Genomic DNA, 27,980 nt, shown 5'->3' on the forward strand with positions numbered 1-27,980 from the left:
TGCATGAGTCATAATTTAATAGGATACAGAAGTAATAACTCAGAAGGTGGCTAATAATTTCCATTGACACGGACCGAGGCCAAAGGTTAAACTACATAACTGATGTGTACAAACTGAGCGACGGGAGGAATTAGAAGATCGTTGAGGTACATTAAATTGCTTAGGTGTGAAATGTGCTGTATAAATAAAATCCTGACTTGGAGTACGGACAGATGGGTTCACGGATGGATGATCCGACAGGTGGATTAGATGAAACTTTAATGATCCCTGTGGGGAAATTGAGCTTCTGCTGCAGCAGAGAACTGGAGAGCAATCAGGAAGGAAGTGAGTAAAGAGTTGTGAGGATGATATCAGTAACCACTCTGCCTTAAAGATATTGTAAATAATACAGCGATGGATTGGTTCATTGAAAGACCACATTGTGATTAATGAGAATTGCTTTTAGAGGGATGGTTCAACTCACCAGAGCCTGCCTGCCTTATAGTTGAATAAGATAATGGATGGGGACGACCTGCAGCATCACTGATGCAGAACCGTGTTGACAGATATCTTCTCATCCTTCACCTTGGTGTCAGCCCACTGTGTGTCCGCCCGAACAAAGCAACTTCATTTATAGGCTTTCTAGAAGAACCACACCGTGATCCTGATTATCCTCTTTGTGGTAATTATGCCTATATTTCAATATGGATGCAATGATTTATTGATGTTAAAATGTAACGCTTTATTAATGATTAATCACTTAATGCAACATCTTTAATTAATAATTCAATTAGCCTTCTGTGGCATATCATCTAACCAAATGGTTAGCCTCCTGTGTGCGGTACATTGTGTGTCTGGTCTGCTGGTGTGTTTGATGGTTTCTCAGCTGGTCGGTTCACCACTTTGCAAGCTGTAGTGTTTTCCACCTTGTGCCACGCTGCCACAGGATCACGTTTTTACCTCTGGTCAACAAAAATGAACTGTCACCTTTTAAAGGACCTCACCTCAGTCTTCCCTATTGTGGCTGCTAGAAATGCCAAAGACCCTCTACAGAGCTGGTGTTTGGTTTGTCTGTTCTGGGCTACTGTACTGTAGAAACATTGCGGTGCAACATGGCAGACTCCAGTGTAATCTCTCTTATCTTACTGAACTTATCTTCATGAAGTAAATGTTGGTTGTACAATGTAAAGGCTTTAGACTAATGAAATCATCGGTGTTTAGATCGGTTCCATGTACAGCTCACTTTCATCATGCTACCAGGCACAACATCTCTCGAGAAAATGAACAGCGACTGGCAATCCAGTCAGGCTGGCAGCATTTCTATCTGCTTTCATCTCTTCATTGTCGACTAAATTAATGAATAAACTCACGTTTTATTCCGCTTTGAGGAAAAAGGGAACGTTCCAGTTGTTTTTGTGACAGCTGCGCCGACAATAACAACTTGGAAACGCTAGAGGGGCGGAAGCAGTCTGTTTCCATTCTGAGTCGTGTGATTTTGCAAACTGGAAACAAAACAGGCTTTAGGCACAAACATGAGGGAAATGCTCGAACAGATATTTCTATCAGACAGAACTGCAGGAACCTGCCCTCACACATACTGCAGCAGTGTGGATCAAAGCTAATGTCTCCAGTAGATGAGATGTACTGACTTCTCTGCCTCGTTCTGTCTTAATCTGTGGTGTTTACATCAGTGAAATAATATAAAATACTGGTGTTGACTGATATCCAACACCTGCCTATTTAACCTATCTTGTGTGGTAATTTCCTGCAGTTTAGTGTTCTGCAGTTTTCAGTTGTAGTTGGTGATATAATTTGGTGGTGGTGCTGGCAGTAAAATGCTCACAGGCAGCCCGACCCACATACAAATATAAAGAAGCAACATGTAAATCTAGAGGGGATGCCCAATGTCCGCTACCTGGACAATAAACCAATAAACAAATGCCTCTTCAGGGATAATCAAACTGAAATGTGCTCCTGCAAGCCCAGTGAAATTAAATGTCAAACTGAAGGTGTATAGGGGCTTTAGGGTTTCAAGGGTTTCAAGAACAAACAGTTTCCTCACTATAATGACGTGGAGCAGCTAAAAAAACACAACTGGGCCTCAACAGATCAGAGTTTCTGGCTGCAATCTAAGGGGATGAGGGTGAGAGCCACCTGGGTGCCATTCACCACCTCTTTTAAGCCTTCACAAAAAGGGCGTTGTCACACCCTGATTGGCTGGGAGGGAAACGCCCCAAACTGCTTCCACTTCTCAATCAGGAGTCAGTCTCCCACCTGCACACAGGTGATCTGAATCCACTGCAATTAGTCCAGAGGGATTTTGAAAAATCAGCCCGAAACAAAAGGAAGATAGCAAATTGTCTTAAACAACGGGACCGCTACAGTTTGGTCCCACACACATTCAGATATCATTCACCCTCCTGCTAAAACAAAGTACACTCCAAGTAAACACTGGAGAGTTTGAAGTAAACTCACGTTTTGAGGTTAATGTGATATGATAAAACATTATTCTGTCTGTAGAGGGTCATTCTGCTACAAAGTGTTGTTGAGGTACAGCATGATGATCCCTTCACTGTGTGTTGTTGTAATACTGAGTGTTGTGAATACTGAACAGACTGAATGCTGCGTATATGCAAGACTTTTTTTCTTTCTTGCTTTTGACCCAAAAGACACCCGACCTTTACCTTCCTGTTGGCATTGCCCTTTCTATTGTGAGTCTAATTCTAGCAGGTTCGCTCACGTCTCTTGAGGGAGAGCGGTGCAGTTTTTGGGTATTGTGGTCGCTTGCTTTCTCTGGACAGACGTATTTAAGCTCCACTTTCTCATTCTGCTTACTAACTTGTTAAAGTCAGGTTGCTGAAATGTGCCTGGCTTATTGAATCAGGTGGTTGTTTCCTGTGCCAGTTGTCATTAATCATGAAACACAAAATGAATCACTGTGTTCTCTTGATACTGTAATTTAATTTCTGACCTAAATTCTTCACAAAACATTTTGAGTTTTGCTCTTTAATACACTGTTGTTATTCATATGACATTTAAAACTGTAAATAGCAGTAATGAAATGAAGCCTGTCAGTGAATGCTGAATTGCGTTCCAATCTAATGAATGATGTTTTAATATTTGTTTAAGTGGTATTGTTTGCATGTGGCACATAAATCTCATTTGCACTTAATTAGCTTCGTCTCCTGGGATTTTGAAAATGAAGAACAACAGGAGCAGCAGCCTGGTGGAGACTAATGCCTGGTAACTAAATTGGAAATATGTAAATAAATAACAGCAGTTCATTAGTGGATACTGAATAAATACATATAAATATTAGAATCTGACATGCACATGACTTTTCACACATTTACGTGCATGCCAACATACACACACACAAGGTGCCCCACCCTTCGCCTGGATAACATGGCCACACAGTAGCTTACCATGGCTTTGTTAATAGGGGTGGGAGATTTGCTGTGGGGGAATGAGGGAGGGCTTTTTTTTTTTCTAGGGGAATCCTTAGCTTACAAAGACTCACAATCCCCCCTCCTGGCTAGGCGTGTTCCTGTCTGTGCTTCCAACAAGGCACTGACCCCCCTCCCCCCGCTGCATCCCCTCGCCTTCGCCACTAGAGCTTCCTTCACGCTGTGGGCACCACGATGCCGAAAGGAAAAAATCGGCAGATGGTGAAACACTTTCTTAGGGCATTTCAGGCATCCTCGGTCTCTAAGATCAGTCGCCCGAGATGTCAGATTTTTCATCACAAATTTGCTATCTTTGTTTTGTGCATGAATGCAAATGCATATTTATAATCATGAACACATGTGCTGGCATCATTTTTTTGTAGGCATGCACGTGCAGGTTAAAATCCTGCAGTCACTGCCTGTGCTCATGACCAACAGAAGGAGCCAAAGAAGCTCACAGTAAGCTTATTAATGTCTCCTGGTCGCTCTCCAGCATGGGCTTGCTAGTTGCCATAGCAACCAGGCCCTAGATATTGTTCAGCGAGAGAGAGGCGTGTGGACGAAGAATAAATATAAACATCACGACGTAACCATGGCAAGTGCTTTTTATGTAAAGCAGCCAATCTTATTTGTGATTATTAGTGTTTACAATGGATTGTAAAAATTAATCTGTCGTTCACAGTACATTTATTATTTTGCATTTGCATGGTATCTGCAGCTGACTGTAGCTGTGCCTCGCAGTCTGTTTTTTTTTTAGTAAAAACCAGTTTATCCGAATGTGAGGCTCAACACTGAAAATCCAAATTCCGATGCTCATCACCCAGCGCCTGCAGAAATCAACAGGCGTCAGTGCTCTGTGTCTTAAGTGCTGATGTGTGTTCACGCCCAGTCGGGCTGAGAGAAATCAAAAGACACTGAAAGATTAAGGAGGTCAGGTTTTACAGCTCCAAGGAGGGAGGCAGGGAGAGAGGCTTCAACAGCCATTGACTACCAGGGAAAAAGGATGGGCTGCTTTCCAAGGGACCACGAGATATATTATAGGCTGGTCAGATGTCGGCTAGCCACACTTACCCCCATGAAGTGCTTGATAGATTGATATTTATAAACGGGTTATGGTTCAACTTTTTTGTTTCCAGTTTAGCACGGGCTCTTGTAATAGTTTATTTTTGCATTCGACCCAAATGTTTCTCTCCCCCACAACATGTTAAAGAGTCAAGTTCCAGTGTATCACTATGGCAGCACTAAATCTAATGGTCATCTGTGGCTAATAGTCTGTTGTGGCTGTGGAGAGATCATATCACGCAGCATTGTCCAATCTCTATTGAAAGCCCAGGCTCTTAGACCACATGAGAAGCCAGGCAGGCAGCCAGAAACACTTATCATCCTGTCATCCGTTTTTCACTAGCTTCACAGCTCAATTGTACTGTACACTGAGCATCCACGAGTGCTGGGAGATTTGGGGCCAACAGAGTGATCTCAATCTAAGTGAAGCTGAGTGGCTCTGGCACCAGAACAATACTGAATAATGTTCTCCACTAAGTACGCAAAAATAAATACACAAGGGAGAAAACAATATTATTTGTTTTGCAAATGTGTGTTATTCTTTATTTGGATGTGCCACAGATTATCATGGTTAGAAATAAACAGGGATAGAAAACTATACACTTAAAGGACAAGTCATTCAAGTCCATAGCAGTATTCAGGCACACTGTACATTTGATTGCATCATTGTTTAGCTATATGTACGCAGTGTTAAATAAACCAAAAAGACAAGTCTGTAAATGCTGATTGATGACAGTACCGACAGAGCAGGACCAAAAAGTAACGAGTTGTTAGCAAATGTAGTAAATTGAACGCTGCTCGTATATCTGTGTGTATACTTCTACATTTGTTTGCCTTTTGAGGGAACAATAAAGTATAAAAGCATAAACACATAATTTCAACTTCAACCCAAATGTAGCTTTATTATCCTTGAAGATAAATTGCATATTGCGTATGCTAAGTTGAAAGAAGCCGTCGTCGCATCCCTTCACAAAATCACCAACCTCGAGCAGAATGTCTGCTGTAACTGGCTCACAATGACTAAATAATTAAAATCATAAAAATGTGTCTCTCGGTACGGAAACGTCTGAAGTCATTTCCATAAAGAATGCACAAATAAGATGATCCAACAGTCTTGAGGTGAAAGGGCACAACATACGGTGCCATTAATGCTGACACTGCAGTTTATCTGTCAAGTAATCAAATATCCATCCAGAGAACCAGGATAATAATATTACCCTGAAGTTTGGTGGATAAAACACAAGACTGGACTATATTGAAACTAATTAAATTAAAAAACAAGTGTCATCCTTGGGCCCTTAAGATGCTTAGAAATTAGGTCATGGTAAGCATAAACATCAGGAAGAGCACCTATTCAAGTATGTGAACCACAAGTAATCTAATACAAACCCCTCATCATTAGTTTTACTTTTTTTTTTTATTCTGTCATAACAGTGAAGTGATGGAGCGAGCAATACTTCATTATCAAAGATATGGGAGTTACTTTGGCCCACAATTGTTGAGCTTCTCCTGCTTTCTTCTAACATTTAATTCGTGGACAGTTTTAATTCACAGAAAAAATGCAGAACATCTTGAGCCTTTTGTGATCAATACCTTTGAAATCCAAGGCCAGAGAGTCGCCACTCAACATTCCTAACTCCAACTCAATTTATTCAACCAGTGGCGAGAACATTTTGAACATTATTGAGAAAAAAGCTTTCATGTTTACATGTCACAGTGACTGGGTCCAAATCTAGCAAGCCAATTTATAAATCCATTATCAGGATTAGTTACCCAAGGGGGCACCTACCACAGCGGACGTAATGAGCTGCAACATATATTTACCAGCGTTTGCCAGGTGGCTGATCATAATTTCTGTCTGTCTGTTACCTCAGTAATGGTTAAAGGAGGGAAGATACATATTTAACACAGCGAGCAACACAAACAGATCAACAGTGTGAGGCCAGCTGATTTACCTGCGTCGACTGATTTATTTCCTCTTTTGTCAATGGTGCACCTGCAGCAGTGGACTTAAGGCTCAAACCAGCGAGGAGAGCGCTGATCATGACTCCATGCTGCCATCTACTGGTGCAAACAGGCATCGCTAAAACATGATGGAAGATGCACTGAAAAGTTACACAAGCTTTGAGAAACATTACGTCATCTGTCTTTCAAAACAAATTATACTCTGGTAAATATTTGTGTGGCATAATAGTTAAAAATAGGCTGTTCTGTTACATAAGTGTGAAAAATGCATCAATATCACTACATCATGTGACACACACACAATGCAATAAGAGAGCTCTTCATGCAGTTACTTTAATATTTAACCAGGGAGCGTCTGACAGGCTGGTGCACCTTAATCTCCTTATAGGAAACAGCTGCTCTCCTCCATGTTGACGAGGAGCACGACTCTGAAAGGGAAGAAATTAGAAAACATATTGGTTAAGTGCAGCTGCAATTAAATTTAGATCAATACATCATTTGGTCTGTGCACAAGGTGTTTTGGCACAAGGTGAAGAAGTAACTTTAATTATTTACAGCATGAATTCAAGGCGACAAATGACCATCGGTCTTTGTCACTGCCTTCAAATTACAGAATAAAATATAACCTTTTATATGTCCTCTGAGGAAATGTAGAACTGAGCACTGAGTAATTCCAGTTATTCCTTATTTAAGTATATTACCGTATATCACAATTTGCCTCGAACATTAAGAATCTGCTGTACTGAATGATGCATGTGAGCACATTACACAATCAAAATTCTCGGCTCATTCCTACTGAGAGACCAAATAATACTCGACACATACTTGATGCTGTGTCCGCAGATGCAGGGCTGACACTGCACTCATCACCGCGGCTCGATGACACAAGATTCTTGGCTGCCAGCTGTCCTAGATTAGGCTTCACTTTAAAACGTCCTGTCAACAAAACGGAGAAACAGTCAAAATTTGGAGAAAAGCGACATATGAGGCATAGTTGCAGAGATTGTTAAAGATTTTTATATCTCATTTTTCTCAACTTTGTATGCCAACATACTGACAGTCCATATGACTTGTGTTTACAACTCTTGCATCATTGTTACAACGAAGCACAGTGCTTCGGTGTCACGTTCTTTGACATGATTTGGACTAAAGGTAAAAACAGAAATGTTATTATAGCACCCTATACTTGTCCCCCACAGAAAGCTGCATGTCTCACCAGGGTAGAGAACCCTCTCTGCTGCTCTGTGCTGCAGGTGTCTGTGGAGGATGACTTCTGCCTTCCTCTGGTTTGTGCTGATGTCGGGCTCAGCCATGATCTCCGTCATCATCAGGTTGTTCTTGATGGCCTTGGACGCGGTGGAGCGGGCCACTGTGGGCAGAAACTCCTGGTACTCCCGGTCAGTAAAATCTGACTCTGGGCCCTGAACATTTCTGATGCTGAGAAGGGGAGAATTAAAAAGATGAGAATACCTGCATGATTCTGTTGTTATATTTATAGACTGAATCCATCAACGTTGTGCTAACAGCCACTTCTGGGAGGAAAAGTTGTGGTTGATTTGCATTGCAGATGTGAAATCGTCTGATTTGTTAGTTTCTGTGTCATGTTCAGACATAAGTGTCTGAAAAAGATTAAACATGCATAGTTACACACAGGGTCCGACCGATCTTCACTTCTGAGCGCTTAATTTATGTGCTGTGTGTCTTTTACAAACCAAATCTACTCAGGAGGGACATCTCACCGCCGGTCGGACTAACTGCTAGTTTTGGGTAAACTCAAGCTGTCATTTTCTTGACAGGTAAATTAACTCTCTGCACAAACATTAGAGAAAGTGTTATCAATGAGATATGAAGCATTAAACATGCAGTTTTGATTTACTTTGAAACGACAACACGATAAAAGAGAATTAAATTGTGAGTAAACTACGTGACGCAGGGTTTCCTACCTGGAAGTTATTTTTGTGATTGGTTTATAAATAATTTCTACACTGTGCACTGAATACCAGCTGACTGCATCCTTCTGTGTGCACTAGAAGCCAATTAGTGGGATGTTGATGACTTTCTTTCACTGCCCACATGTTGTAATTAAGACATCTTTATGATCCAGATGTAGTCGTTGCAGACTGGCAGTTGGCAAATCAACTTTAAAGGTGCATACCGCCACACACTGTGTGTAAATGCTGCACTTGTTAAGTCAACTAAAGCAGTTTGGCTTTGTATCACCGGTTCTATTTATCGGCTATAATTTCTATATCTGCCGATAACTGATAATGTACATTTTCCATTATCGGGCTGATAATTTATCTGTCCAATATATATTGTGCATATAGTTTTCATGGATCCTGGGAATATGATGAGAAATTCAGCAATTGTCAATAAGAGGAATGGCTCAATATAAAACAGAGCTGACAAAAAACCTAAACACTGGGAAACTAACATCACTGAAGCTTGAGTGCCTGTTGTATCGATGTCAAACTAAAACAACTTGTTTTCCAGCCTCTTGTAATGATGTATGAACCTGTCTGCTTGTGAAGGAAAGAAAGGAGCAAATGAAGTTTTGAATCACTGACTCAAACTATTATTTCCTGCCTGCTCCCAGTCAAACCTGAACCTTACCTCCTGTTAGTTAAAACAGTATAAAGCTCCTGCACCAGGAGCTCAGCTGCTCCTGGTTTACAGTGGACGGTCCCATCAATCACCTCTTTCATCAGGTGCAGATTCTGCTTCTGCAAAGACTGAGACAGTAGAAACTTTAAGTGATTATCCGACTCTAAAATGAGAACTTCCCGTCTCAGAAAATATCATAATGAGTTTCAGTTTAGCTGGCGCTTTGTGCTGCTAGTTAGAGCAATATTAAAACATTCGGTCGTGACAACTAAAATGTGTCATTGCTCAATGCAAATACAGTCTGCATCTGTAAATGAAAACTAATCAGTAATAACTGCTATATTGTACCTTTTCAAATGCATTTGAAGCACATGCCAGCTGAACTGAACAAAGAGGCATTTGTTCTCTGCTCATTATATTTGGGGATGTTTCCCTCCTCTCACCCTCTCTATCTGGCTCCAGTTCCTCTGTTTGGCAGAAAGTGATGTTCCTCTGTCGTATGAATGAGCTGAAAAGTCTTGAGGGTAATAATGAGAAAATATCTCTGCCACAAGGTAACCATTGGAAAAATCTCTGGAAATAAAACGTAGGGGAAACAGACTGAGCATATTTACTCTACCAGTGAATCCACTTTGTACAATTTGCAGTGTTGGCAGCATCGGAGAGCCTTAATGTCTCTGTTGTGTAATCTTTAATTATTCTTCCTGTCAGGGCTGCACGATATGGACAAAGACTCAAACTACAATCATGTTGACAGATGTTCATGATTCATGATTGACTGGGATAATCATTTTAGCATCACAGCTTTCATTTCCACTGAAAAACTGTTAGAATAATGATGATGTGACATTTGCTGGTGTTTGTTACATCTGGAGAACAAGACTATTAGACCAGAACCTCTCTGGACCAGGACAGTACTTCATTATAACTGTTTTATCACTCATGTTATCTTTATCAGAAAAATGCAGCTTCTTATGATTTGGATATTGCACATATTGAACGTTTAATTGTGCAGCCCTGCTGTCTATTCATACAATCTGCATTAGGGTCGTTCATTATACAGCGAACTTTAAAGTTTTAATCTCACTGAGGTCCAAACCAGATAAATGAAGTTATCAATACATGGAAGACACTCAAGAAGAGAGGAAATGCTAAAGATTGTCCATGTGTTGAGCTGTTTGCTATGCTAGTGAGAGGTGTTCACTCATTTGGAGATGTTACAAGTTAACAGACAGATAACTAGCTGTTCAGCTGTCTGGTAAAACTGAGTTAAATTAAAATAAGCAGCTTCATAGATACAGACGTGTATGTATCTATGAGCCTTATCCAGTTAGCTAGCTATAGTGACTAGTCAAGCTAGTTAGCAATTACCTTTAGCACTGAGACAACAACTTTATGTCAATAATACCAATAATATTGCCTGTAAACGGACTTTTCAACATATCCCGGGTTAAAGTGTGGACATGGACCTGGTGAGCGTCATCAGTGCTGACTGCGAGCTGTGTACTGACAGTTAGCTTAGCTTAGCTTAGCTTAGCTTAGCTTGACTGATAGTTTACCTGCGGACATTCTTCGGGTAAAATGACAGGTCGAGGCCGTGCAGCCACTTCACGACTTCTCGTGGCAGTCCTGTCTTTACGGGCGGGTGTGCATAAGACATGCTGATGAACTGTAGGAGCCAAACGATGCTTTTACTGTGAAAATCTTGAGCCTGATGTCTAAACCGTCCAGCAGTTTCCTCTTTGTTTACGTCACCATGGCAACGACTCAACGCACCTGGACTGACTGAGCTGAGGATGTGACATCAGTAACAATGATCACTGAGGAGGGACAGTGAATTAATGTTGCCAGGATACAACAGGCCAATTAAACCGACAATTGAGACAATTAATAAATGTATCAATATATATGTTTGTGTGTAATATGATAATGAAACTGTGAAATAATCCATCTATTATGAAATGTTACTTAACACGACCTCTTTCCTCATATGATTATTTTATTGTGTCTTGGGAACTTTATTTAAACGCGCTGTTGGAAACAAACACTTGCTGCCCCCTGCTCATACTTTCCACGTGGGATTTTCCAAATAGGTCAGCCTCCTCCGGCTGTCCTTGCTCAGTAATCCAAGTTTAAACTTTTCAACTATTTGTTTTCAACATTTTTTTTAAATTAATAATTCTCAACCATCATTAATTACCAACACTGCATATGTACACAGAGACAACATATTGTGGAATGCACCGGGTTTCAAAACAGTTTAATCATCTTCTCTAGTCGTGAGCACTGCATTAAATAACAAATGTGAATACTCACTCACATGTACTGTGCATTCATAACATGGTGCATCACTCTCTGGTAGTTACTGCCTTAACTTTTAATGAAGGCATCTTCTAAATACAGCACACCGGAACTGAAAATAATCGTTTATATATTATGTTTATAAACCGTAGTTTATCCAGGAGAGGCTAAGCCCGCCAGCTATTCTTTATAAACCCCCTGCAGGCCAGCTCAACACAACTGCACCGTCCACTGTGATCAAAGTGAATGAATTCCTATACCTGCATTAATGAGTAACTAAAATCAAAGGTAGGAAGAGTTCATGGAGCTGATGTGCTCTCTGTGTCAGAGACAGTTTGGCCGGTCTTCCTGTCATTGATACTGCAGGTAGTTCCTGAGCCGGTTGGGCAGAGGAAGGTGGGATAGAAGGTGGAGTCTGTCACGGCCGACGCAGTTCCTGATGCACTGACGACACATCTGGCTCAGCAGTCGCGGTGTAGCTATGAGAGAGGCAAACAAACATTACATAAGCTGGCTCTCATGTGTAGATTACGTGCAAAAAAAGACAAACAAACTGGAGCTTTTTTGTAAGTGGCATGCCACAAGCTCAGATAAGAGGACACCTTATCTCCAAACGAAAGTCTGCACTTGCTTACAAAAGCAACTTTGTACCTTCATAGAGCAGCAGGAAGCCCTCTGTTAAACTGCTGGGTGGAGCCACGTCGACTGGCCTCTGAAACTCTGTGTTCCTGGCATTAATGTCTGCACCAAAGTCCAGCAGCAGCTTCACTACAGCTGTGCTGTCTTTTTCTGCAGCTGCGTGTAGGGGTGAATCCAGGGATCTGCCTTTCTGGACGTTTGCACCTGTATGCAGGGAAATCCATTCAAGACAATAAGATACTTTCACTGCTGAATATCATCTATAAACGTTCTTCACTGTAATCCCAGAGTTACTTTGTTACTATATTTTCTTATTTACAGCACATTTTGTATTTACCTGTCTCCCCTGTTGCCCTTGTCTACCTATCAATTTCCTACATTTCCCATAAATTGCTTTCAACGGCTCTGAAAGGACGTGAACTTGTTACTTTCAATCATGCAAGAAATATCAGCATACAAATAACTTTGAAATTGTGGTCAGTCAGCTGTGGGCGATGTGTGACAGCTGTGCCACTCCATCCTCGAATTGAATTGTCCTTATATGATCTCTAGAATAAGACTGAGCAGTTTTGGGAAAGAGCTGACAGACTAACATCCACCACTGATATTTACCCTTGCGAGGATGATTTACATATTTGCCAAAATATACAGCTGTTGCCGCTGGGCTGGAAATGCCTGTCAAGTAATTTGCAATTAGGTACTTCATCAGGAAAAGTCACTGTACTCCAACTAAAGGCCAAACACGTGTTGTTAAAAAACTCAAATAATTGAATTACTGTTTGTTTAATGCAGAATTCTCGTCTGTGCACAATAAATGTTTCTGTGTGCGTATCTTCATACGGGATGTCTGCCTGTCTGTATGGCGATGTGAAGACACACACTGTGCTGTGCGCTGACCTTCCCTCAGGAGCTTCCTGGCACACTCCAGCTCTTGGCAGACGCAGGCTGTATAGAGCGCTGTGCCCAGGTGAGGAATGTCCATGTCCACATCTGCCCCCCAAGTCACCAGAGCCTCCACACAACCGTAATGACCTGCGGGAGTAATGGTGCATGAAGACAGTAATCAGTAAGTGACAATACGAGATAATTCTCCAAGCTGTCTGCTCAGGTCATGTTGGGATTTATTTTTAAAGCTGTTTTGTCACAGTGCGGGTGTGGAAGGAAAGTGCTTTATGGCACAGCAAAGGACAAAACGTACAGCTACTGTAAGATATAACTGCCAGAGTCAGAACGATAAATCGCTTCATGTTGCCGAGTGTTAATGCTGTAATGTCTGGATGTTGAATATCAGCAGCTAAGACGGATAAATAAGTAATGGCGAGTTGCATAAATGACATAACTTCATCCTGAACTTACTCACTGCCACACAACACTGTTAAGATTTCCATTGCTTTAAACAACTCTAAAGAAAGCTACTTGATGTATTAGTTGATGCATTTTGTCATATATGCAGAATATTTTGTCATAATTACCTTTACTCGTAGCTTCGTGGATGGGTGACGGATCGTATACCAGCCTCTGAGGTTTTGCTCCATTTTCCAATAAGATTTCAGTACATGCCACACTTCCCACTGTACAGGCGTTGAACAGAGGGGTGACTCCATCAATTGTAGAAGCATTGACCTGTAAACACATTTTTTTTTTAATTGTTATTTTTGGGCCTTGTTTAAGTATGCAAGTTGACTAATAGCAACCGCCTGAGGGAACAGTTGAAGGGGAACAACAGCTTAATAGCTCTACAGTGACTTATAGAAGAAGATCAGTACATTGCTCATTTGCTGCCCCAACCCAGATTTTCTCATCCGTGGAAATGACATTTGACCTGTGCAGCGTACCAACATTAAAGGCCAATACGTGACTTACATTTGCTCCTGCATCAATGAGAGCTCTAGCACAAGCGACATGGTCTCCAACACAGGCCTCGTGAAGGGGTGTCACATGGTCTATGGTCAGAACATTCACACTGTGACCCTGGAAACAGCCACAGACATTTTGATGTTTGCGATTAGGTGAAACATGACCTCTGTCAACCTCTATTGGTGTACACCATGAACTGCAAGAACAGTACTGAGGCTTATCTCCTTTTTTTTACAAAACAGGCCCTCCCTCATGGGTGTGCTATGGAGTTATGGTTGTTAGTAATTGACTACAGTATGCAATACAGTCACATTTGAACAGAAGTGATTAATAAGCATGATAATCAAAGTGCAGAATTAAATGCTGGTCTGGTAAAAAGCTAATCACCATATAAAATGCTGTCATGATATAACTGCTCTGATTTGAGCCCGACTGAGTTGAGAACAAGGAAATATTGTCTTTTTTAGCTAAAATGGCTTCCTCACTTGAAGCACTTCCTCAATCTGTGAGCATTTGAAGATGCAAGAGGGAGCAGAGATTCTTCCAATCTCCTTTTTATGAGTTTTTAGTCTTTATTTATTTATTAGCCAGATACAGCATAATGGTTATTATGTGCATAATAGCTACCAAGATTTATTAGTTTACTTCAAAGACTTGTTTTAGTGCCGTATTATTTAAGTTGGTAAGTCATGCTATCGTAAGCTGCTTTTCATAAGTGGCTTTTCACCAAACATTTACATAGAGCAAGTAGAAGGAACTTTTATTTAGTGTGGATACCACCAGCCCCTGTGGACAAAACAACCCCCGCTGTAAAGATCTACTCTGTCTAGGACGTGCGTTTGTTTTTGGAGCAAGTAAAAGGAAGATGCAACTTATTTCTAGGAACTATTTTTCAAACTGAAGCCTTGACTTCAATGTAGGAATGCCAGACGTTAGTGCTGAGAATGAATGGAGGTGTGAAAGGGCAAATTAGAGGAGTGCAGGTAATCCCAGATAATCCTCCTGACTCTTTACTTTCATCTCAACCTATTTTCTTCAACATCTAGACCAGGAGGCACTGATACAAAGTGTATTTCCCAAGGGACAGTTACATCAGACCCCATGTGTACAGATGAGTTGATGCACATGACTCTCCCAGAGGATTGTGTTCTCATCACCTGTAAAATGAGGGTCCTCAGAGCCAGGAGGCGGCCGTGACTCGCAGCGTCGTGGAGGGGTGAGCGGTCCGCCCATGATCCTGCAGCGAGAATAAAGACATTCAGTGCTTACTTCCATTTACATTTATTATTGCCATTAGCTTGATGCACTTATCTGGAACCATTTACAATAATTGCAACAGCAGAATAAGCCTCAAGCTCCTAACAGTACAAGATGATAATAGTCAGAACCTCTGTAGTACATGCACAGACAAATATTCTGTCTTCCCTGGAGTAATAATGACAGAGAAGTACTGGTATATTCAGGAGATGTGTGCAGAGAACATTTAATGCATTCATTACCTTATAATAAAGTTATTTAAGTGTTTAACTAAGAGGCTTGCAGACTCGGTTGTAAAATACTTAGTATTTTGTTACGTATATCAAAGTCATATTTCAGCCTCCCGGGCCATGTTTCGCCCTTCATCACCCAAGTTAATGCACGGGGCAGCAGATTATGACTAATGGCACTTTAAAGTCCTTGTGCAGTAAACTGAGCTGACTCACTTCACATTTACATGACAAATTAATATCAACTTGAAAAACTGGCTGTTTTATGTAATTTTGAAAAAAACAAAACAAAACAAAAACAGAAGCTCCTTCAGCACACCTGAGTCAATGTCCAGAATAACACCTGATGCATTCCACACGTTATCATCATTATTGTAATCTTCGTCCATTTTAAATCATATTTTGCAGTTAATAATCAACCTAATGTTTCCAATGAAATGCTCCTTAATTCATGCAGCCTGTTTCCCCCCGATTGACATGAATGTGAAATGCGGATATTAAACACCCAGCTGCAGACATCAAACAGATTTCTTAGAACAAGGAAGACCATATCTGCAGGACTGTGACTAATACCCTCAGCTTGGCTAATTAGTATTCCATGCAGTGGGTCCACTTTAAATTAAACATCCCCCTTGAATGATAGATACAGATTATGTTGTCGCCGTGTATTTCTTTTCCCCAGAATGTGCCTTCGAACCGCCTGTTCCTGAGAATGCGGAGGGTTGTTTTGGTTGCTGTCTGAGTGTTAAAGGGTGCACTGCATAGCTGGGAATGGAAACTAGGGCAGGATGGGGGCGAGGGAGGGAGGACGGGGGGGATATCATGACTGTGTTCTATTAATACATTAGAGAAAAAAAGGCTGCCAGCCTGCAGTGTCTTCATTTAATATTGAATATACGGTGGAGGATTTATAAGAAGCTATTACGCTAATGAAAGAAAAGTCGGCTATCATTTATATCTACAGTATGCATTAATGTGAACACAGTTAATGGCTCTTATAGTGATTGGATTAGTAATGCAGTATTTATAGCTCATTTGTAAACACGGAAATTGTGAGCACGTCTTTGAGCAGGAGGGGGGGTACTTCATTCTAGAATAAACAATATCAATATTTTCTACCTATGACCTTATACGCCTGAGGTCAGATATGTGTCTTGGTGTAAACACAGAAGAATTGTGGGTGCATTTTACATCAAAGTTGTCTTAACTCTCAAATATATATGCTGGTAATGATGCCGTGTGTGGAACAAAGACACCACTTGAAGGATTTAAAAAACTCGACAAGGCTTTTTATGTTTCTGAGCTCAGAGTACTCACTGTGTTGTTGACCATAATCATAGAACTCTGCTGATATCCTGGCAGCTTCTTTACGGTTCCCACGGACAATGTAGAAGTATGCCAGCAAGTTGAGAGAAATCTTAACAAAGAGCTTAAAGCAGAACAGTGCCAAGATGCTGAAGTAAACATTGGACAACTGGGCCGTAAAGGGCTTGTTGGTGAATTCCCCTGTTGGGTCTGACATTTCCTCCGACACGTTACAGAGGAGCTTGGGTTATGATGAAGGCAGATCAGATGCCACTCCGAAAAGCACAAGACTAGCCTACTTTTTCTCCCAGTGTACGGGCTGATTGGCTGGTCCTGACAAAGTACCGGCTGGAAAAAATGCTTTGCAGCTGCTACTGTTACTGTGCCTGAGAGCAACAACTGCAGCGGTAGTGTACTGTGGGCGTGGGCGTGGGAGTGTGTGTGTGTGTGTGTGTGTGTGTGTGTGTGTGTGTGTGTGTGTGTGTGTGTGAGATCATGAGTTATACAAATGAACTTTTCCACACACTGGTACCTGCAAATGTGACAATTATTTTCTTTTTTTATATACATCTGAACCCATGATAGCTTTAATTCTGGATAGTTGGAATATTTAGTTTTTAAAATAATAATTTCATTAATTTCAAATCAAGATATTATACAATTATAGATAAAGAGCAAAAATAAAAAAAAATAAAAAATACATTTGAACAAACAATATTTTTAGAATGATCATTAGCATCAATTTAAAATCAAGATATTGTTTAATTCTTGATAAATTACAATAAGAAAAATACCTGTAGATACATTTAGACTCATGACAGTATTGGATTTTAGATAAATTAGATGAAAAAAATCTTTTAAAATGATTATTTACACCAATTTCAAATCCTGAAGTTGTTTAATTCTAGATAAACCACATTAAAAAATACCTTTAGGCACATTTAAACTCATCATAGTATTGAATGTTGTATAAATTAGATAAAAAATATTTAAAAAAAACTAATTGTACTAATTTCAAATCATGATCAATCAAGATATTATAATTCTAGATAAATTACATTAAAACGTATTTTTAAAAATTAATACATTCATGATAGAAGCTATTACATTTTGGATACATTAAATAAAAATTAAAAAAAACCCATACAGCTTAAAATCTAAAGATTTAAAATCTAGATTTATAAACACGTTATAAACATTACATTCCTCTTTAATGAAGTTATTAGTGCGTTTAACATCACCGCCTCCCTCTGCTGCCTTCATTTTACTTTCTGTTTCCACGGAAGCGCCCTTTGGTCGCTGCGCATGCGCTGTGGATTATCCCTCACCTTTTCCGCGAACATCACTTTTGAATTCACTCCTGTTTTCATATCTCTGAATGTCTTCAACAGACAAGTCTCCGTCCAATGAGGGTCAGCCAGTCCTGCTTAGTTATTGTAGCTGTAGTTGAGGCCGTGTCGTCACTCGTCTCACCTCTGTGCCGTCACAATGTGTCAGCTGACACTCGGACGAGGCTGAAGAGCTCAGGAGCTGATTTCGACTCGTTCAGAGAAAAGTTTCACCGCAGGTATGATGAAGACCGCGGGGAGGAATCCATCCGCCGTCAGCTCTACTTTCAGGTAGGAGGTGAAGGAGAGGGAGACATGCTGAAAACCTGGTGACACACACACACACACACACACACACACTCTGCAGTCAACGCCCATTCATGTAAATGAAGGAAATAGGAATAACTGATGTAGGCACGTTTATTGTGCAGCTTAATTCAGACACAAGGCAGACAATTACATTCAAAGACATTAAAAACAAGCAGGAAGACATCAAGAAACAAAACACTGAAACAAGTTAAAATAGAAGGTTTAAAAGAGACGAGACTGCAGAGTAAAAGTCACAGTGCAGTTCAAAGCCCTAACTTGCCTCAGTGAAAGTCTCAGCAAACAGAAAGTCTTCAGTCTGGATTTAAAAGAGGTGAGAGTCGGAGCAGACCTGCAGGTTTGTTCCATAATAACTGAACGCTGCTCCTCCATGTTTAGTTCTGACTCTGTGGACTGAAGCAGACCTGAACCTGTCGACCTCAGAGGTCTGGATGCTTCACAACTAGCAGCTGATCACAAATGTGTTTTGGCCCAAAACCATTCAGAGCTTTATAAACCAACAGCAGGATTGTAGGTTCATATGTAATTATATCAGGAAATGACTGATTATGTGACAGTAGTACACCACAACGCAGTGATAATCCGTCCTGCAGTCAAATTGCAATAATCAAACTGTCACTTTCAAAAGGAGGAAAGATGCATTTATGTCCTTAAACATGAACATCACCAGTAGCTTATGTGGCTAGTATAAGCTCATATTGGCTAACTTTAAAGGAGCAGTTTGTAGTTTTGGGGAAGAAATTTTAAATCAGAAGAGAAAAATCTTCATGACTGATTTCTTTATGTGTAAACAAACTGAATAAACAAACTCTTTGAGTCCATGACTGAATAAACAAACTGACTTAAAGGACAACATAGTTTCATCCTGTTTAACTTTGTTTATATGTGGCGGACCCTGCCACCCTTCTAACTTCAAACAGTGTGCTAGGGACCTTATTTTCCTCTGAGAACAGCTTGTACGTGCAGCTATGGAAAACATAAATATTTCTGAGTATATATTCAAATTCTGAGTTGAATTTCTTCTCCTACACAACACGGTGCCCCTGAAGTTGCAGTAAAACGGGCATTATTTAGTAATCTGACCTCCTTCCTCTTTTAGCTTGTGCCACTTTTGCTGCAGTTATCATAAAAGTAAATGTTGGAGTGTTACTCAGAGTTTTCCTTCTAGTTTACACTCAGTTGCCAGTTTATGAGGCACAGCTATGCATGTAAATCGCTCCGTCATGAAGGTTGTAGGATTCATTGCAGGGTTAGGAGTTTGATTGTTAAAACTTGAATCTGCAGTGTAGTGGAGTAAAATGTACAATGTTTTCTTTTGAAATGCAGGAAGAGAAAGTTTTGATTAACGTAAAATTTAAATGCTGAAGTAAAGAACAGTAATAGTACTTCAGTAAATGTGCTGAGTTTCCTTCAGTTAGTAATGAAATACTTAGATGTGCATAAATCCTGGGTTTAGTAAACTCATTAAAACCAGCTCCAAACCTGTTTGTTCTCCATCGTCTTCTCACTATTTTATGCGACCTCTTTTACTGAAGCGAGTCATTCTGATGATTTGAGTTGCCTACATTTCCCCCTCAAATGACTTTCCCACATCTAATTTGTCATGTGTGTAATTGCAGAATGCTACAGATCGGCATGCACGCCTGAATTCATTCTCCACAGCACCTCAGTCTGCCAAGTATGGCATCAACCAGTTTTCTGACCTCTCGCAGAGGGAATTCAGAGGTAGGCTTTTGTAAAGTTTTGTAAATGTGCAGAATTGGGTCACACACACACGTGTGTTGTATCTTTATAGATATTTAACATCTGAAATGTTTTTGCTTATTTTATATCTGTCCGGTGAGCATCGTACCCTCTGGATGACCGAGATGAGTCTGCCAACATGCGTCTCTTTATCCAGGAATGACTTTGAGCTGTATCTGTCGTCCACAGATCTGTACCTGCGAGCGAGTGCTGACAGAGTTCCTCTCTTCCCTGGACTGAAGACAGAGGGGCTCCCAGCCAGATTTGACTGGAGAGACAAAGGAGTGGTGGCACCAGTCCAGAACCAACAAGCAGTATGATTTACACAGATTGATTATAAATACAGTATATTGTACAGTGAGGACATGCTGTAGGTATAGAGTAGACTAAACCTTATTGTCCCTGAGGGGAAATTAGTCTCGGGCACAGCGCTACAATCTGTTGCTTCACATAAAAACATTTGGCACGACACTAGACAGTTGGTTCACATGTAGTGTTTCCCAATAATTACCTAATTTGTTCTGCCACAGCTTCAGAATGAACCGGAAAAACACTTTTTGCACATGTCATAATAACCCAAACCAATTTTATCACAATAAATGTGCAACAGCAAACAGATGCACATTACTGCACAAGTTAAAATTGATAATTAATATAAGTCTAATGTTGGCTAAGTTATGTAGTATTATTGCTTTAACTAATTATTTAACAGTAAGGTTATAACCAGCAACTTTGACAACTTCACTTTTTCCTTTAATATCTTAAGAGCAGGTCGGCTCATCCTGTGAAAAATGTATAATGTTTATGTGATTGAATTATTTACTGCAGAATTGTTTACAGTGCATAAAGTTTCTTCACAGATGTAGCCTTTTTATTTTGCTCTCAAGGTGCACCGGATAAATGCTTTTTAATTGCGTTTTTAAATGTAGAACATTTTCTTCAGTTAGCACGCCCCTGGTACCAGCTCCACTCAACACAACATCCTGTGGGAAACACTCTGTAACATAACATCTGATAAAATGAAAGAGACATTTGACATTGACGACGCAGTGGCTTATAAAAAAGACGCAACAATGATGATTCAAATGGACTGCGAGTGCTAAAGTGTTACTAGAGTTCGGCGGCTTGATTGAAGCCGGTGCAAACAATAGCTTCAAGTGGCTTTTGATTTGTACTTTGGCACAAAGTCTTTTTCCTCATGGTGGAAGTTTGTATTCAGAGACGAGGAGGATGTTGAGGGTCGTTGCTTTTGTACTTGCTTTTTGGACTACCTGCTTGTACTCCAGACTCTGTATAGGCTCATATTCCATTGTCCCCATTACCTTCATTGCTGTTCTGTGCATGCTGGCAAGCCTGCCTCTCAGTTTCACTGCTAGATTTGCCAAATCATGCTGTAATTCTGTGTCTAATGATGCCGTCAAGGATTGCACAGTAGAGCATCAGCATTACCTGACCGCCCACTCCACAATGCTGCAATCTCCTTAGAAAGTCGAGTCTGTGCTTCGTTCTGTTGCACACGAGTGTGTGTTTTCTAGCAGAGAACATCGTCCGTGACGAGACGCAGTTGGATGACGCTCCAACAAATTAATTTATATTTTTTATCAGATAATTTTCTCATTAACAAATAAAGTAATCGGATGATGTCATAACAAACAGCTGTGTAATAGATGACCCAAATGTGTATGTGGGTGTTCATAATATACACAAGTCCTTACAAAATGTACCGTCAAAATGGTGATGTCGGTCTCTTTCTTACTATATACAGTATATATAGATTTTATGATTTCCAGTTAGAAATAATTTAGATCCTCAGCTTTAGGGATGAATATACATTTATTTCAGACCCCATTCAGGCATGTTTTCACACACACACGCGAATACTTTGCTTGGAATGATAGTTTGTCGGCAGTATAGTTTTTCCACAAAACGTTTAATTAGTCGAAATCTAGTTAATTAATATCTACGTCATCTCCTTCATTGAAAAATCCAGAATATATACAAAATGCAAATATTGTTTGTTTAAGTGAAAATAATTACTGGACACACGATGTCTCCTACTTCTGTTCACATCACACAGTGTGATCGGCTTCCAAACCTGTTAAGATCTCTCAAAACCCTGATTAGATGTGTGCATCTCAGACAGATTGAAGGTGAACACAAAGATATTTTTCCTTCCAGCAGATGAATTTGAAAAAAAAAAAAAAGAAAATCCCCAGAGTCACAGTGAGCACATGTATTATTCTGTCCTGTGACCGTCAAACATCCAAGTGGAGTCAAAGTAAGCAAACCCCATTTTTTAAGTGGAGGAGGACTTTAATAACGGTCAAGGAAAAGCAGGTGCAAAATGATAAACTGAGCCATTACGTGTGACTTCTGCTAAGAGAGCAGAGTGAACCTGGGGACCACAGACAGGGGGAAGGTTAGTGAGATGGAGTTGCTGCTTGTCCTCGCTGAGGGTTCACTCTCTGCTCCTTTTTGTCCTTTATCTCTTTAGTCACTCAATTTGCTGTCGGGGATGATATTCTCACTATAAAACAGTGGTCCTCAGGGAGAGACATAGCCCATACAGGTTAAAGCCAACTCGATAACATATATTTCACTCCTCTGTATTCAGGTAAAGGCTTACCACTCTGGGGAGATTCTGTACATGCACACACTAACCGACCAATGTGCCCCGCTGCATTTTTTCTGCACACATTTCTTTTTTCTTTGCCTCCGTCTATGGACCTGCCCGAGCAGAGCTTCCATAGCAGGTATATGGATAGATGGAATGAAAAATAAAAACACAGCACCATGCACAAAACACAAAATCTCAAGCTACTCATATCTCATAAATTCTTCTTGATACAGTTTCCCCTTATCTTGATTCCACTTTTATGACTCAGGGGCATTTCATCGCTTTAAAGGGAGGGAGCAGACGGTCCTTATATTTTGTTTACTGGGCACATACTTATCTCCAGTCCAAGCAATAATAACTGATTTCGGTTTCAGTATTGATTTATGTCATGGAACCATATAGAGCAACACAATATTGGATTTTTACACAGGGAATTTATGCTGAGCGAGAGAACCGAGCACGGTCTGATGCTGTTAGGAGGAGATTGTTGATGCAGGTTTGGAAAAAAAAAACTGCATTCTTTTGCACAATGAAATACTTTGTCTGAGGGAAGTAGTGTAATCTATATCACATATGAAGTTTAAGAGCAAATCTCAGATGATCCTCATCCTTATAGCCTAATTATTAACTGAAGCAGAAATTAGGAAGAAACTACAATATGTGTTTTGTATCGTTTCATTTCCTTTGTTGCTCTTCGTTGATTCATTTGAATGTGTTGTCCTGGTTTGCATTAAGGTTGTGTTTCTATTGGAAAACTTAAATTGAAGAAAAAAAGAAAGATTTTCCTCTGCGACACAGTTTACCTGAGGTGTTTCTGTCAGTAGATGGCAGCAGAAAACAATTAGTCACACTCAAACTGGACCTCATCAGCACGTACGACACATGCACACTGTGGGTTCCTGATCAGAAGGTATTTAAGATTCTACATTTGATGCCAAAATGCCATCAAATCCAAAACCGTTATGTATTTTGGCACAAATCTTACAAGTGTAGTCGGTGCTTCACCCACCACTCAAGACCCAAATTAAATTTTGCGTGTTGACACGACTGAGTGAGAGTTTTTGTAATTAATTACAGCTGTAATTTAGACGCCAGAGATGGTAGAAATAATGAAGATCCTCTTTCAACAGAAATCAAGCCTTTACAACGATAAGCAAAATGACAATATCCTTCTGGGTATCTTAGATTATGACTATTCAGGAGTTTGGTTTCAGTACTGAAGTGTTTTTCAACCTTTGCTTGTTTTTCTTGATTACTGTAATTTTACCTTTTCAGTGTGGGAGCTGTTGGGCGTTTAGTGTGGTTGGTGCCATGCAGTCCGTCCATGCGATTGGCGGCTCGCAGCTGGCACAACTCAGTGTGCAGCAGGTTTTGGATTGCTCCTTTCAAAATGAAGGCTGCCGCGGAGGCTCCCCAGTTCGTGCTCTGAATTGGTTGAAACAAGTATGTTGATATTTTTACACAATTTCAGGTCTTTAACAGAGGCTTCCAGTGAATACACATGTAGATAATACTCCAAGAGATGGAGTGAATATTTCTGTGCTCCAGTAGTTACTGTTTATGAAAGATGAGACCTGTCGGGAGATGCATCCATGCTGTTTTTAATTTAAAAAGAAGTTAAAAGTAATGTCATGTATTTTAATCGGAGAGATATGCAGTGGCAATGAGCAAAAATAAGACTCGTCTATGGTCAAAAATGAATTAGAAAACTGGCTGTGCCAAGGTCTTTAATAAACAAGATGAGTGGATATTTTGTATTCAGATAACATACCAACTGAGATGAAATATTTTCTGTCTAGACCAGAGTGAAATTGGTTCCTCAGTCAGAGTATCCCTACAAGGCCAGGACGGGAATCTGCCACTTTTTCCCCCAGTCACATGGTGTTGTTGCTGTGAGGAACTTTACTGCCCATGACTTCAGGTAAAAGACACATTTGTGCACGTTGTCCATGCAATAAAGGCTAAAAATTAACAATGCTACATTTGTGTAAAAGCACATGAAATTTTAATGTAGTTTTCACAACGTACCAAGGACAGAGGAGAGGGAAAGGGGATTGGCCCTGTGCAGTGACAGACCACAGTGTTTACTGTGTCAACACTGCTCTGTAGCACAGAGGCCGAAGCGACTGACCCACAGTTACCTTGAGTTAAAGCGAATCAGATTGTCTTTATTTGATATTGTACAGGGTTGTGACTGACACGCACGTATAAGCAAAGTCTGTTTTTGTTGTTTCGCTGTCAGAGATCCTATAAATGTTCCCTTCCTTATTGGTACGTTTCTCCAGAAAACAACCTGAAGGACAGGGGTCGCAGGCTGGGAAACTAACAAAGCACTGCACAAATCAACAAAAGGGTCAAAACAAACTGGTCCCTCGGTGTCTAAAGGGTGGCGATCTAAACACACACAGCCACCCACTAATTCTATCGAAAGGATAGACAAACAAAAGGATTGGACCCAAAAACCAAAGGTGAAGGAGTCACTGAACAGGGGGAAACAAAATGTATGGAAACTGGCCAAAAGAAAAAAATCTCAAACACACACACTGACCACAGAGAGCCAACTGAAGGTGTCGACTCCCTGAAGACACACAACCAACTGAGCAGCAACTGCAACCTCCTTATCTAGTCTCCCAGCTGACTGATTGCAGCCAGCTGAGGGAGAACATCACAGGTGCACCCAGTAGCTCCTGATGACCTGAGACTATGGCCGCGTTCAGACTGCAGGCGAATCTGATTCAAATCAGATTTCTTCTCAAATCAGATTTTTAGGGCTGACTCTGATCTCTGTCCATAACACTTACATAAAATTTTGCAATATAATTCTTATTTTTAATGATCCTTAAGCAGAGCCTAAGAGTTTACAGAAAGTGAAAATGCATTATTTTTCCAACCTAGTAACTGTCAATGTCATGTTACCGCTAAGAGACCTCCTTCCTCAACTGTCCACTGATCCAGTATAAGAACTTGCCTCTCGACCTTCCCCCGTCGTCCGAAAGGTCAGAGTGCTGGTTCATTGAGTCCATCAAGCTGCTGGAATTGGGCACTTCTCCAGGGTGGAGACTCAGGGGGTCATGGAGTTGTCTTAACCTTCTGGTGACGGGGCTCCTAAGCCAGGACTTTACTGCCACACAGCAAAAGACAAACAGCATCATAAAGTTTGACCGAGACAAGACCTCACCTCACCATGACTAAGGGGGTTAAAAATGGCTTTATTCAATAGAGTTTTGGCACAGAGCTAAACTCCATGGCCCATATGTCATGAGGCTGGCAGAGGAGGGCATCACACTCCCAGCGTGGGATCAGCTGGTGGAAGGAAAAGATGAGGTTGCTGCGTATGTGCAGCAGAGAGAATGAGGAAAATGGCAAATTTATGAATGAGGAAAGGGCAATAGCTGGTCAGAAATTGACTCACTGATTGGACGAATAAGATGAGGAGGAAAGTGTAGGGAGGGTTAGGGATGCTGATCCGGAGATAAATATGCGAAAATAGGCCCAATAATGACTTCCATACATTTTAAATCCTAATACATTTCACAACCCGATGAGTTAACGGTCCAGTTTACATAAAAATGCCACAAAAAACATGTAATTACGAGGCCAGTCTTGCTGCCTCACGAGTGCATTTTTCTGTTGTTCTTCCTCAGTGGTCAAGAAGAGGCCATGATGGGTCATCTGGTGGAGCACGGTCCCTTGGCTGCTATCGTGGATGCTGTCAGCTGGCAGGACTACCTGGGTGGAATCATCCAGCACCACTGCTCCAGCCAACGGTCTAACCATGCTGTCCTGGTTGTTGGATACAACACTTCTGGTACATGCTGTCACTACCGGAGCAGGAGAATGGATAATAATTTAGAGGAAGAAAGCAGGGTTTTGATATTTTTACTTGAGCTAACATTTTTCCTTTTTAGGTCGACAAAAGGTTTTGTAAAACGAAGCAATTTTATGCTGCACTAGGCAGCGAGTGTTTGGGTGAAAATATGACAGCCCCCATCACAAGTTAGTGCTGCAACAGAGCAGAGCGTCTCATGCTTCCTAATGAAGTGCTAAAAGAAGAGAAAACTGTAACAAGCTATTAAGCTTTTTATTGAGCCCCAAAATTGTAATCATGGTATTATTATTGCTCTAATTATTATATTAAGTAAATTATCTGCACGAGTCCTGTGAAAATGAAGGTGTCATAATTCGGTCATTGACGTGCCTTATTCAGTCTTGTTAGCGCTCATCTCTAAAAGAAATCCTTGAACAAAGTAGGAAGATGTTAACATCTGACGCCACTGGCAAAGAAACTCTGTAGTTAAAAGATCATTAAAATTTAAAAGGAACTGATTGTTATCACAGTGTTGAGATTTTACATTAATCCCTCGTTTGCCTTCTTTGTCCTGTTGGTCCTAATTTGGTGCTGGATGATCGATGAGCAGCTGTGTCGGTAAACACGAGACTTTTGTGTGCACTTTTAAACGTTATGTCACAAGATTCCTAAGTATAGAAGTTCTGAGTATTCACAGAGAAACTTTGTGTCCCAGGTTCAGAATTCAGTGTGAAAAGATGTTATTTTAACAGCGGTTACATCTCCAGAACGTTATATCGCTGCTGCCTCGCTGTTTATTTTCTCCACATAGTTCACACCCGTCAGTACGTTATATTTCTTGACATTAATTATTTCACACACCCTTGTGTTTTTTGGGGTATTACACAAGGATTATGTAACAGTTTAAAGTGGTTGCAGCTGCAGTACGTGCACTCACACACACACACACACGCACACACACACACAATGCCCCTTTACCCTGTAAATAATTAATCCTTAAAATGCACGTTGTCTGTTTTTAGGGGATCTTCCATACTGGATTGTGCAGAACTCCTGGGGAACCACATGGGGGAACGAGGGTTATGTTTATATAAAAATCGGTGGCAATGTTTGTGGTAAGTATGATCTCTGCCTCTGGTGATTTTCTGTTTATATCTTCCTTTAGTTTGGTGTCTGTATGTAGCTGTGCCCACTATCCCCTCAGGGATTAATACAACATCCTTCTTTTATGCTCTTCCCAGGTATTGCAGATTCTGTGGCAGCAGTATCTCTTTGACAAGATCTTGTGTATTTTTGTCTCTTCTCTTGTCTTGTGTACGTGACCGTGTGTGTGTGTGTGTGTGTGTGTGTGTGTGTGTGTGTGTGTAAGATTTAAATAATCTGTTTGCCGGCAAATCTCACTTTAAATAATGTTTTTATTGAAATGTCACAATTGTACATCACTAAAACAAAATAAATCACTTTACATGCTGATGAATGTTGGATCATACATGAGAAATCAACACACACAAC

The 27,980-nt window shown here is 40.6% G+C and overlaps 3 protein-coding genes across 7 annotated transcripts; 1 reads left to right on the forward strand and 2 right to left on the reverse strand.

Annotated features, from left to right (window-relative positions):
- Positions 1-6,409: 6,409 nt before the first annotated feature.
- spata4 (spermatogenesis associated 4) lies at positions 6,410-10,846 on the reverse strand. 2 transcript variants are annotated; one of them, XM_084352466.1, is made up of 7 exons: positions 10,616-10,846; positions 9,500-9,629; positions 9,066-9,184; positions 7,669-7,889; positions 7,278-7,388; positions 6,825-6,880; positions 6,410-6,570 (listed from the first exon to the last, which is right to left on the reverse strand). In XM_084352466.1, exons 1-7 carry the CDS (start codon positions 10,714-10,716, stop codon positions 6,529-6,531), a joined length of 780 nt encoding a protein of 259 aa, XP_084208592.1. In that variant the 5' UTR covers positions 10,717-10,846; the 3' UTR covers positions 6,410-6,528. The 2 variants fall into 2 exon arrangements, with proteins under 2 accessions (XP_084208592.1, XP_084208593.1); XM_084352467.1 differs by lacking the exon at positions 6,410-6,570 and having other exon boundaries at positions 6,770-6,880; positions 10,616-10,845.
- Positions 10,847-11,300: 454 nt separating this feature from the next.
- Positions 11,301-17,039, reverse strand: asb5a (ankyrin repeat and SOCS box containing 5a). 3 transcript variants are annotated; one of them, XM_084352463.1, is made up of 7 exons: positions 16,658-17,039; positions 15,011-15,090; positions 13,860-13,967; positions 13,469-13,619; positions 12,894-13,028; positions 12,009-12,200; positions 11,301-11,836 (listed from the first exon to the last, which is right to left on the reverse strand). In XM_084352463.1, the coding sequence occupies exons 1-7, from the start codon at positions 16,860-16,862 to the stop codon at positions 11,709-11,711; spliced, it is 999 nt and encodes a 332-aa protein (XP_084208589.1). In that variant the 5' UTR covers positions 16,863-17,039; the 3' UTR covers positions 11,301-11,708. The 3 variants fall into 3 exon arrangements, with proteins under 3 accessions (XP_084208589.1, XP_084208591.1, XP_084208590.1); XM_084352465.1 differs by lacking the exon at positions 16,658-17,039 and adding an exon at positions 15,660-16,051; XM_084352464.1 differs by lacking the exon at positions 13,860-13,967.
- On the forward strand, positions 12,973-27,956 carry ctso (cathepsin O). Of its 2 annotated transcripts, XM_084352462.1 has the most exons (9): positions 12,973-13,062; positions 18,037-18,264; positions 19,920-20,025; positions 20,233-20,357; positions 23,936-24,103; positions 24,460-24,581; positions 26,305-26,468; positions 27,491-27,583; positions 27,710-27,956. In XM_084352462.1, exons 2-9 carry the CDS (start codon positions 18,052-18,054, stop codon positions 27,742-27,744), a joined length of 1,026 nt encoding a protein of 341 aa, XP_084208588.1. In that variant the 5' UTR covers positions 12,973-13,062; positions 18,037-18,051; the 3' UTR covers positions 27,745-27,956. The 2 variants fall into 2 exon arrangements, with proteins under 2 accessions (XP_084208588.1, XP_084208587.1); XM_084352461.1 differs by lacking the exon at positions 12,973-13,062 and having other exon boundaries at positions 17,882-18,264.
- The last annotated feature ends 24 nt before the right edge of the window (positions 27,957-27,980 follow it).

Source organism: Pagrus pagrus, assembly GCF_965226575.1.
Source record: "Pagrus pagrus genome assembly, chromosome: 5".
In the NCBI taxonomy this organism is placed as follows: domain Eukaryota; kingdom Metazoa; phylum Chordata; class Actinopteri; order Spariformes; family Sparidae; genus Pagrus; species Pagrus pagrus.

What these genes read in the sequence shown, in the direction of transcription:
- spata4 (XM_084352466.1), bottom strand. Translation starts at nt 10,716, where the DNA reads ATGTCTTATGCACACCCGCCCGTAAAGACAGGACTGCCACGAGAAGTC. An exon ending in ATCTGCGGACACAGCATCAA is followed by an intron (nt 6,881 to 7,277) that starts GTATGTGTCGAG and finishes CTTCCCTTTCAG; the next exon opens with AGTCGTGCTCCTCGTCAACA. An exon ending in TTTCCTATAAGGAGATTAAG is followed by an intron (nt 6,571 to 6,824) that starts GTGCACCAGCCT and finishes ATCATGTTTTAG; the next exon opens with CGATGCCTGTTTGCACCAGT.
- asb5a (XM_084352463.1), bottom strand. Translation starts at nt 16,862, where the DNA reads ATGTCAGACCCAACAGGGGAATTCACCAACAAGCCCTTTACGGCCCAG. An exon ending in TGAGGACCCTCATTTTACAG is followed by an intron (nt 13,968 to 15,010) that starts GTGATGAGAACA and finishes GGCTGTTTCCAG; the next exon opens with GGTCACAGTGTGAATGTTCT. An exon ending in CTTCCTGCTGCTCTATGAAG is followed by an intron (nt 11,837 to 12,008) that starts GTACAAAGTTGC and finishes CCTCTCTCATAG; the next exon opens with CTACACCGCGACTGCTGAGC.
- ctso (XM_084352462.1), top strand. Translation starts at nt 18,052, where the DNA reads ATGAGGGTCAGCCAGTCCTGCTTAGTTATTGTAGCTGTAGTTGAGGCC. An exon ending in CAGTCCAGAACCAACAAGCA is followed by an intron (nt 20,358 to 23,935) that starts GTATGATTTACA and finishes TTACCTTTTCAG; the next exon opens with TGTGGGAGCTGTTGGGCGTT. An exon ending in AATCGGTGGCAATGTTTGTG is followed by an intron (nt 27,584 to 27,709) that starts GTAAGTATGATC and finishes TGCTCTTCCCAG; the next exon opens with GTATTGCAGATTCTGTGGCA.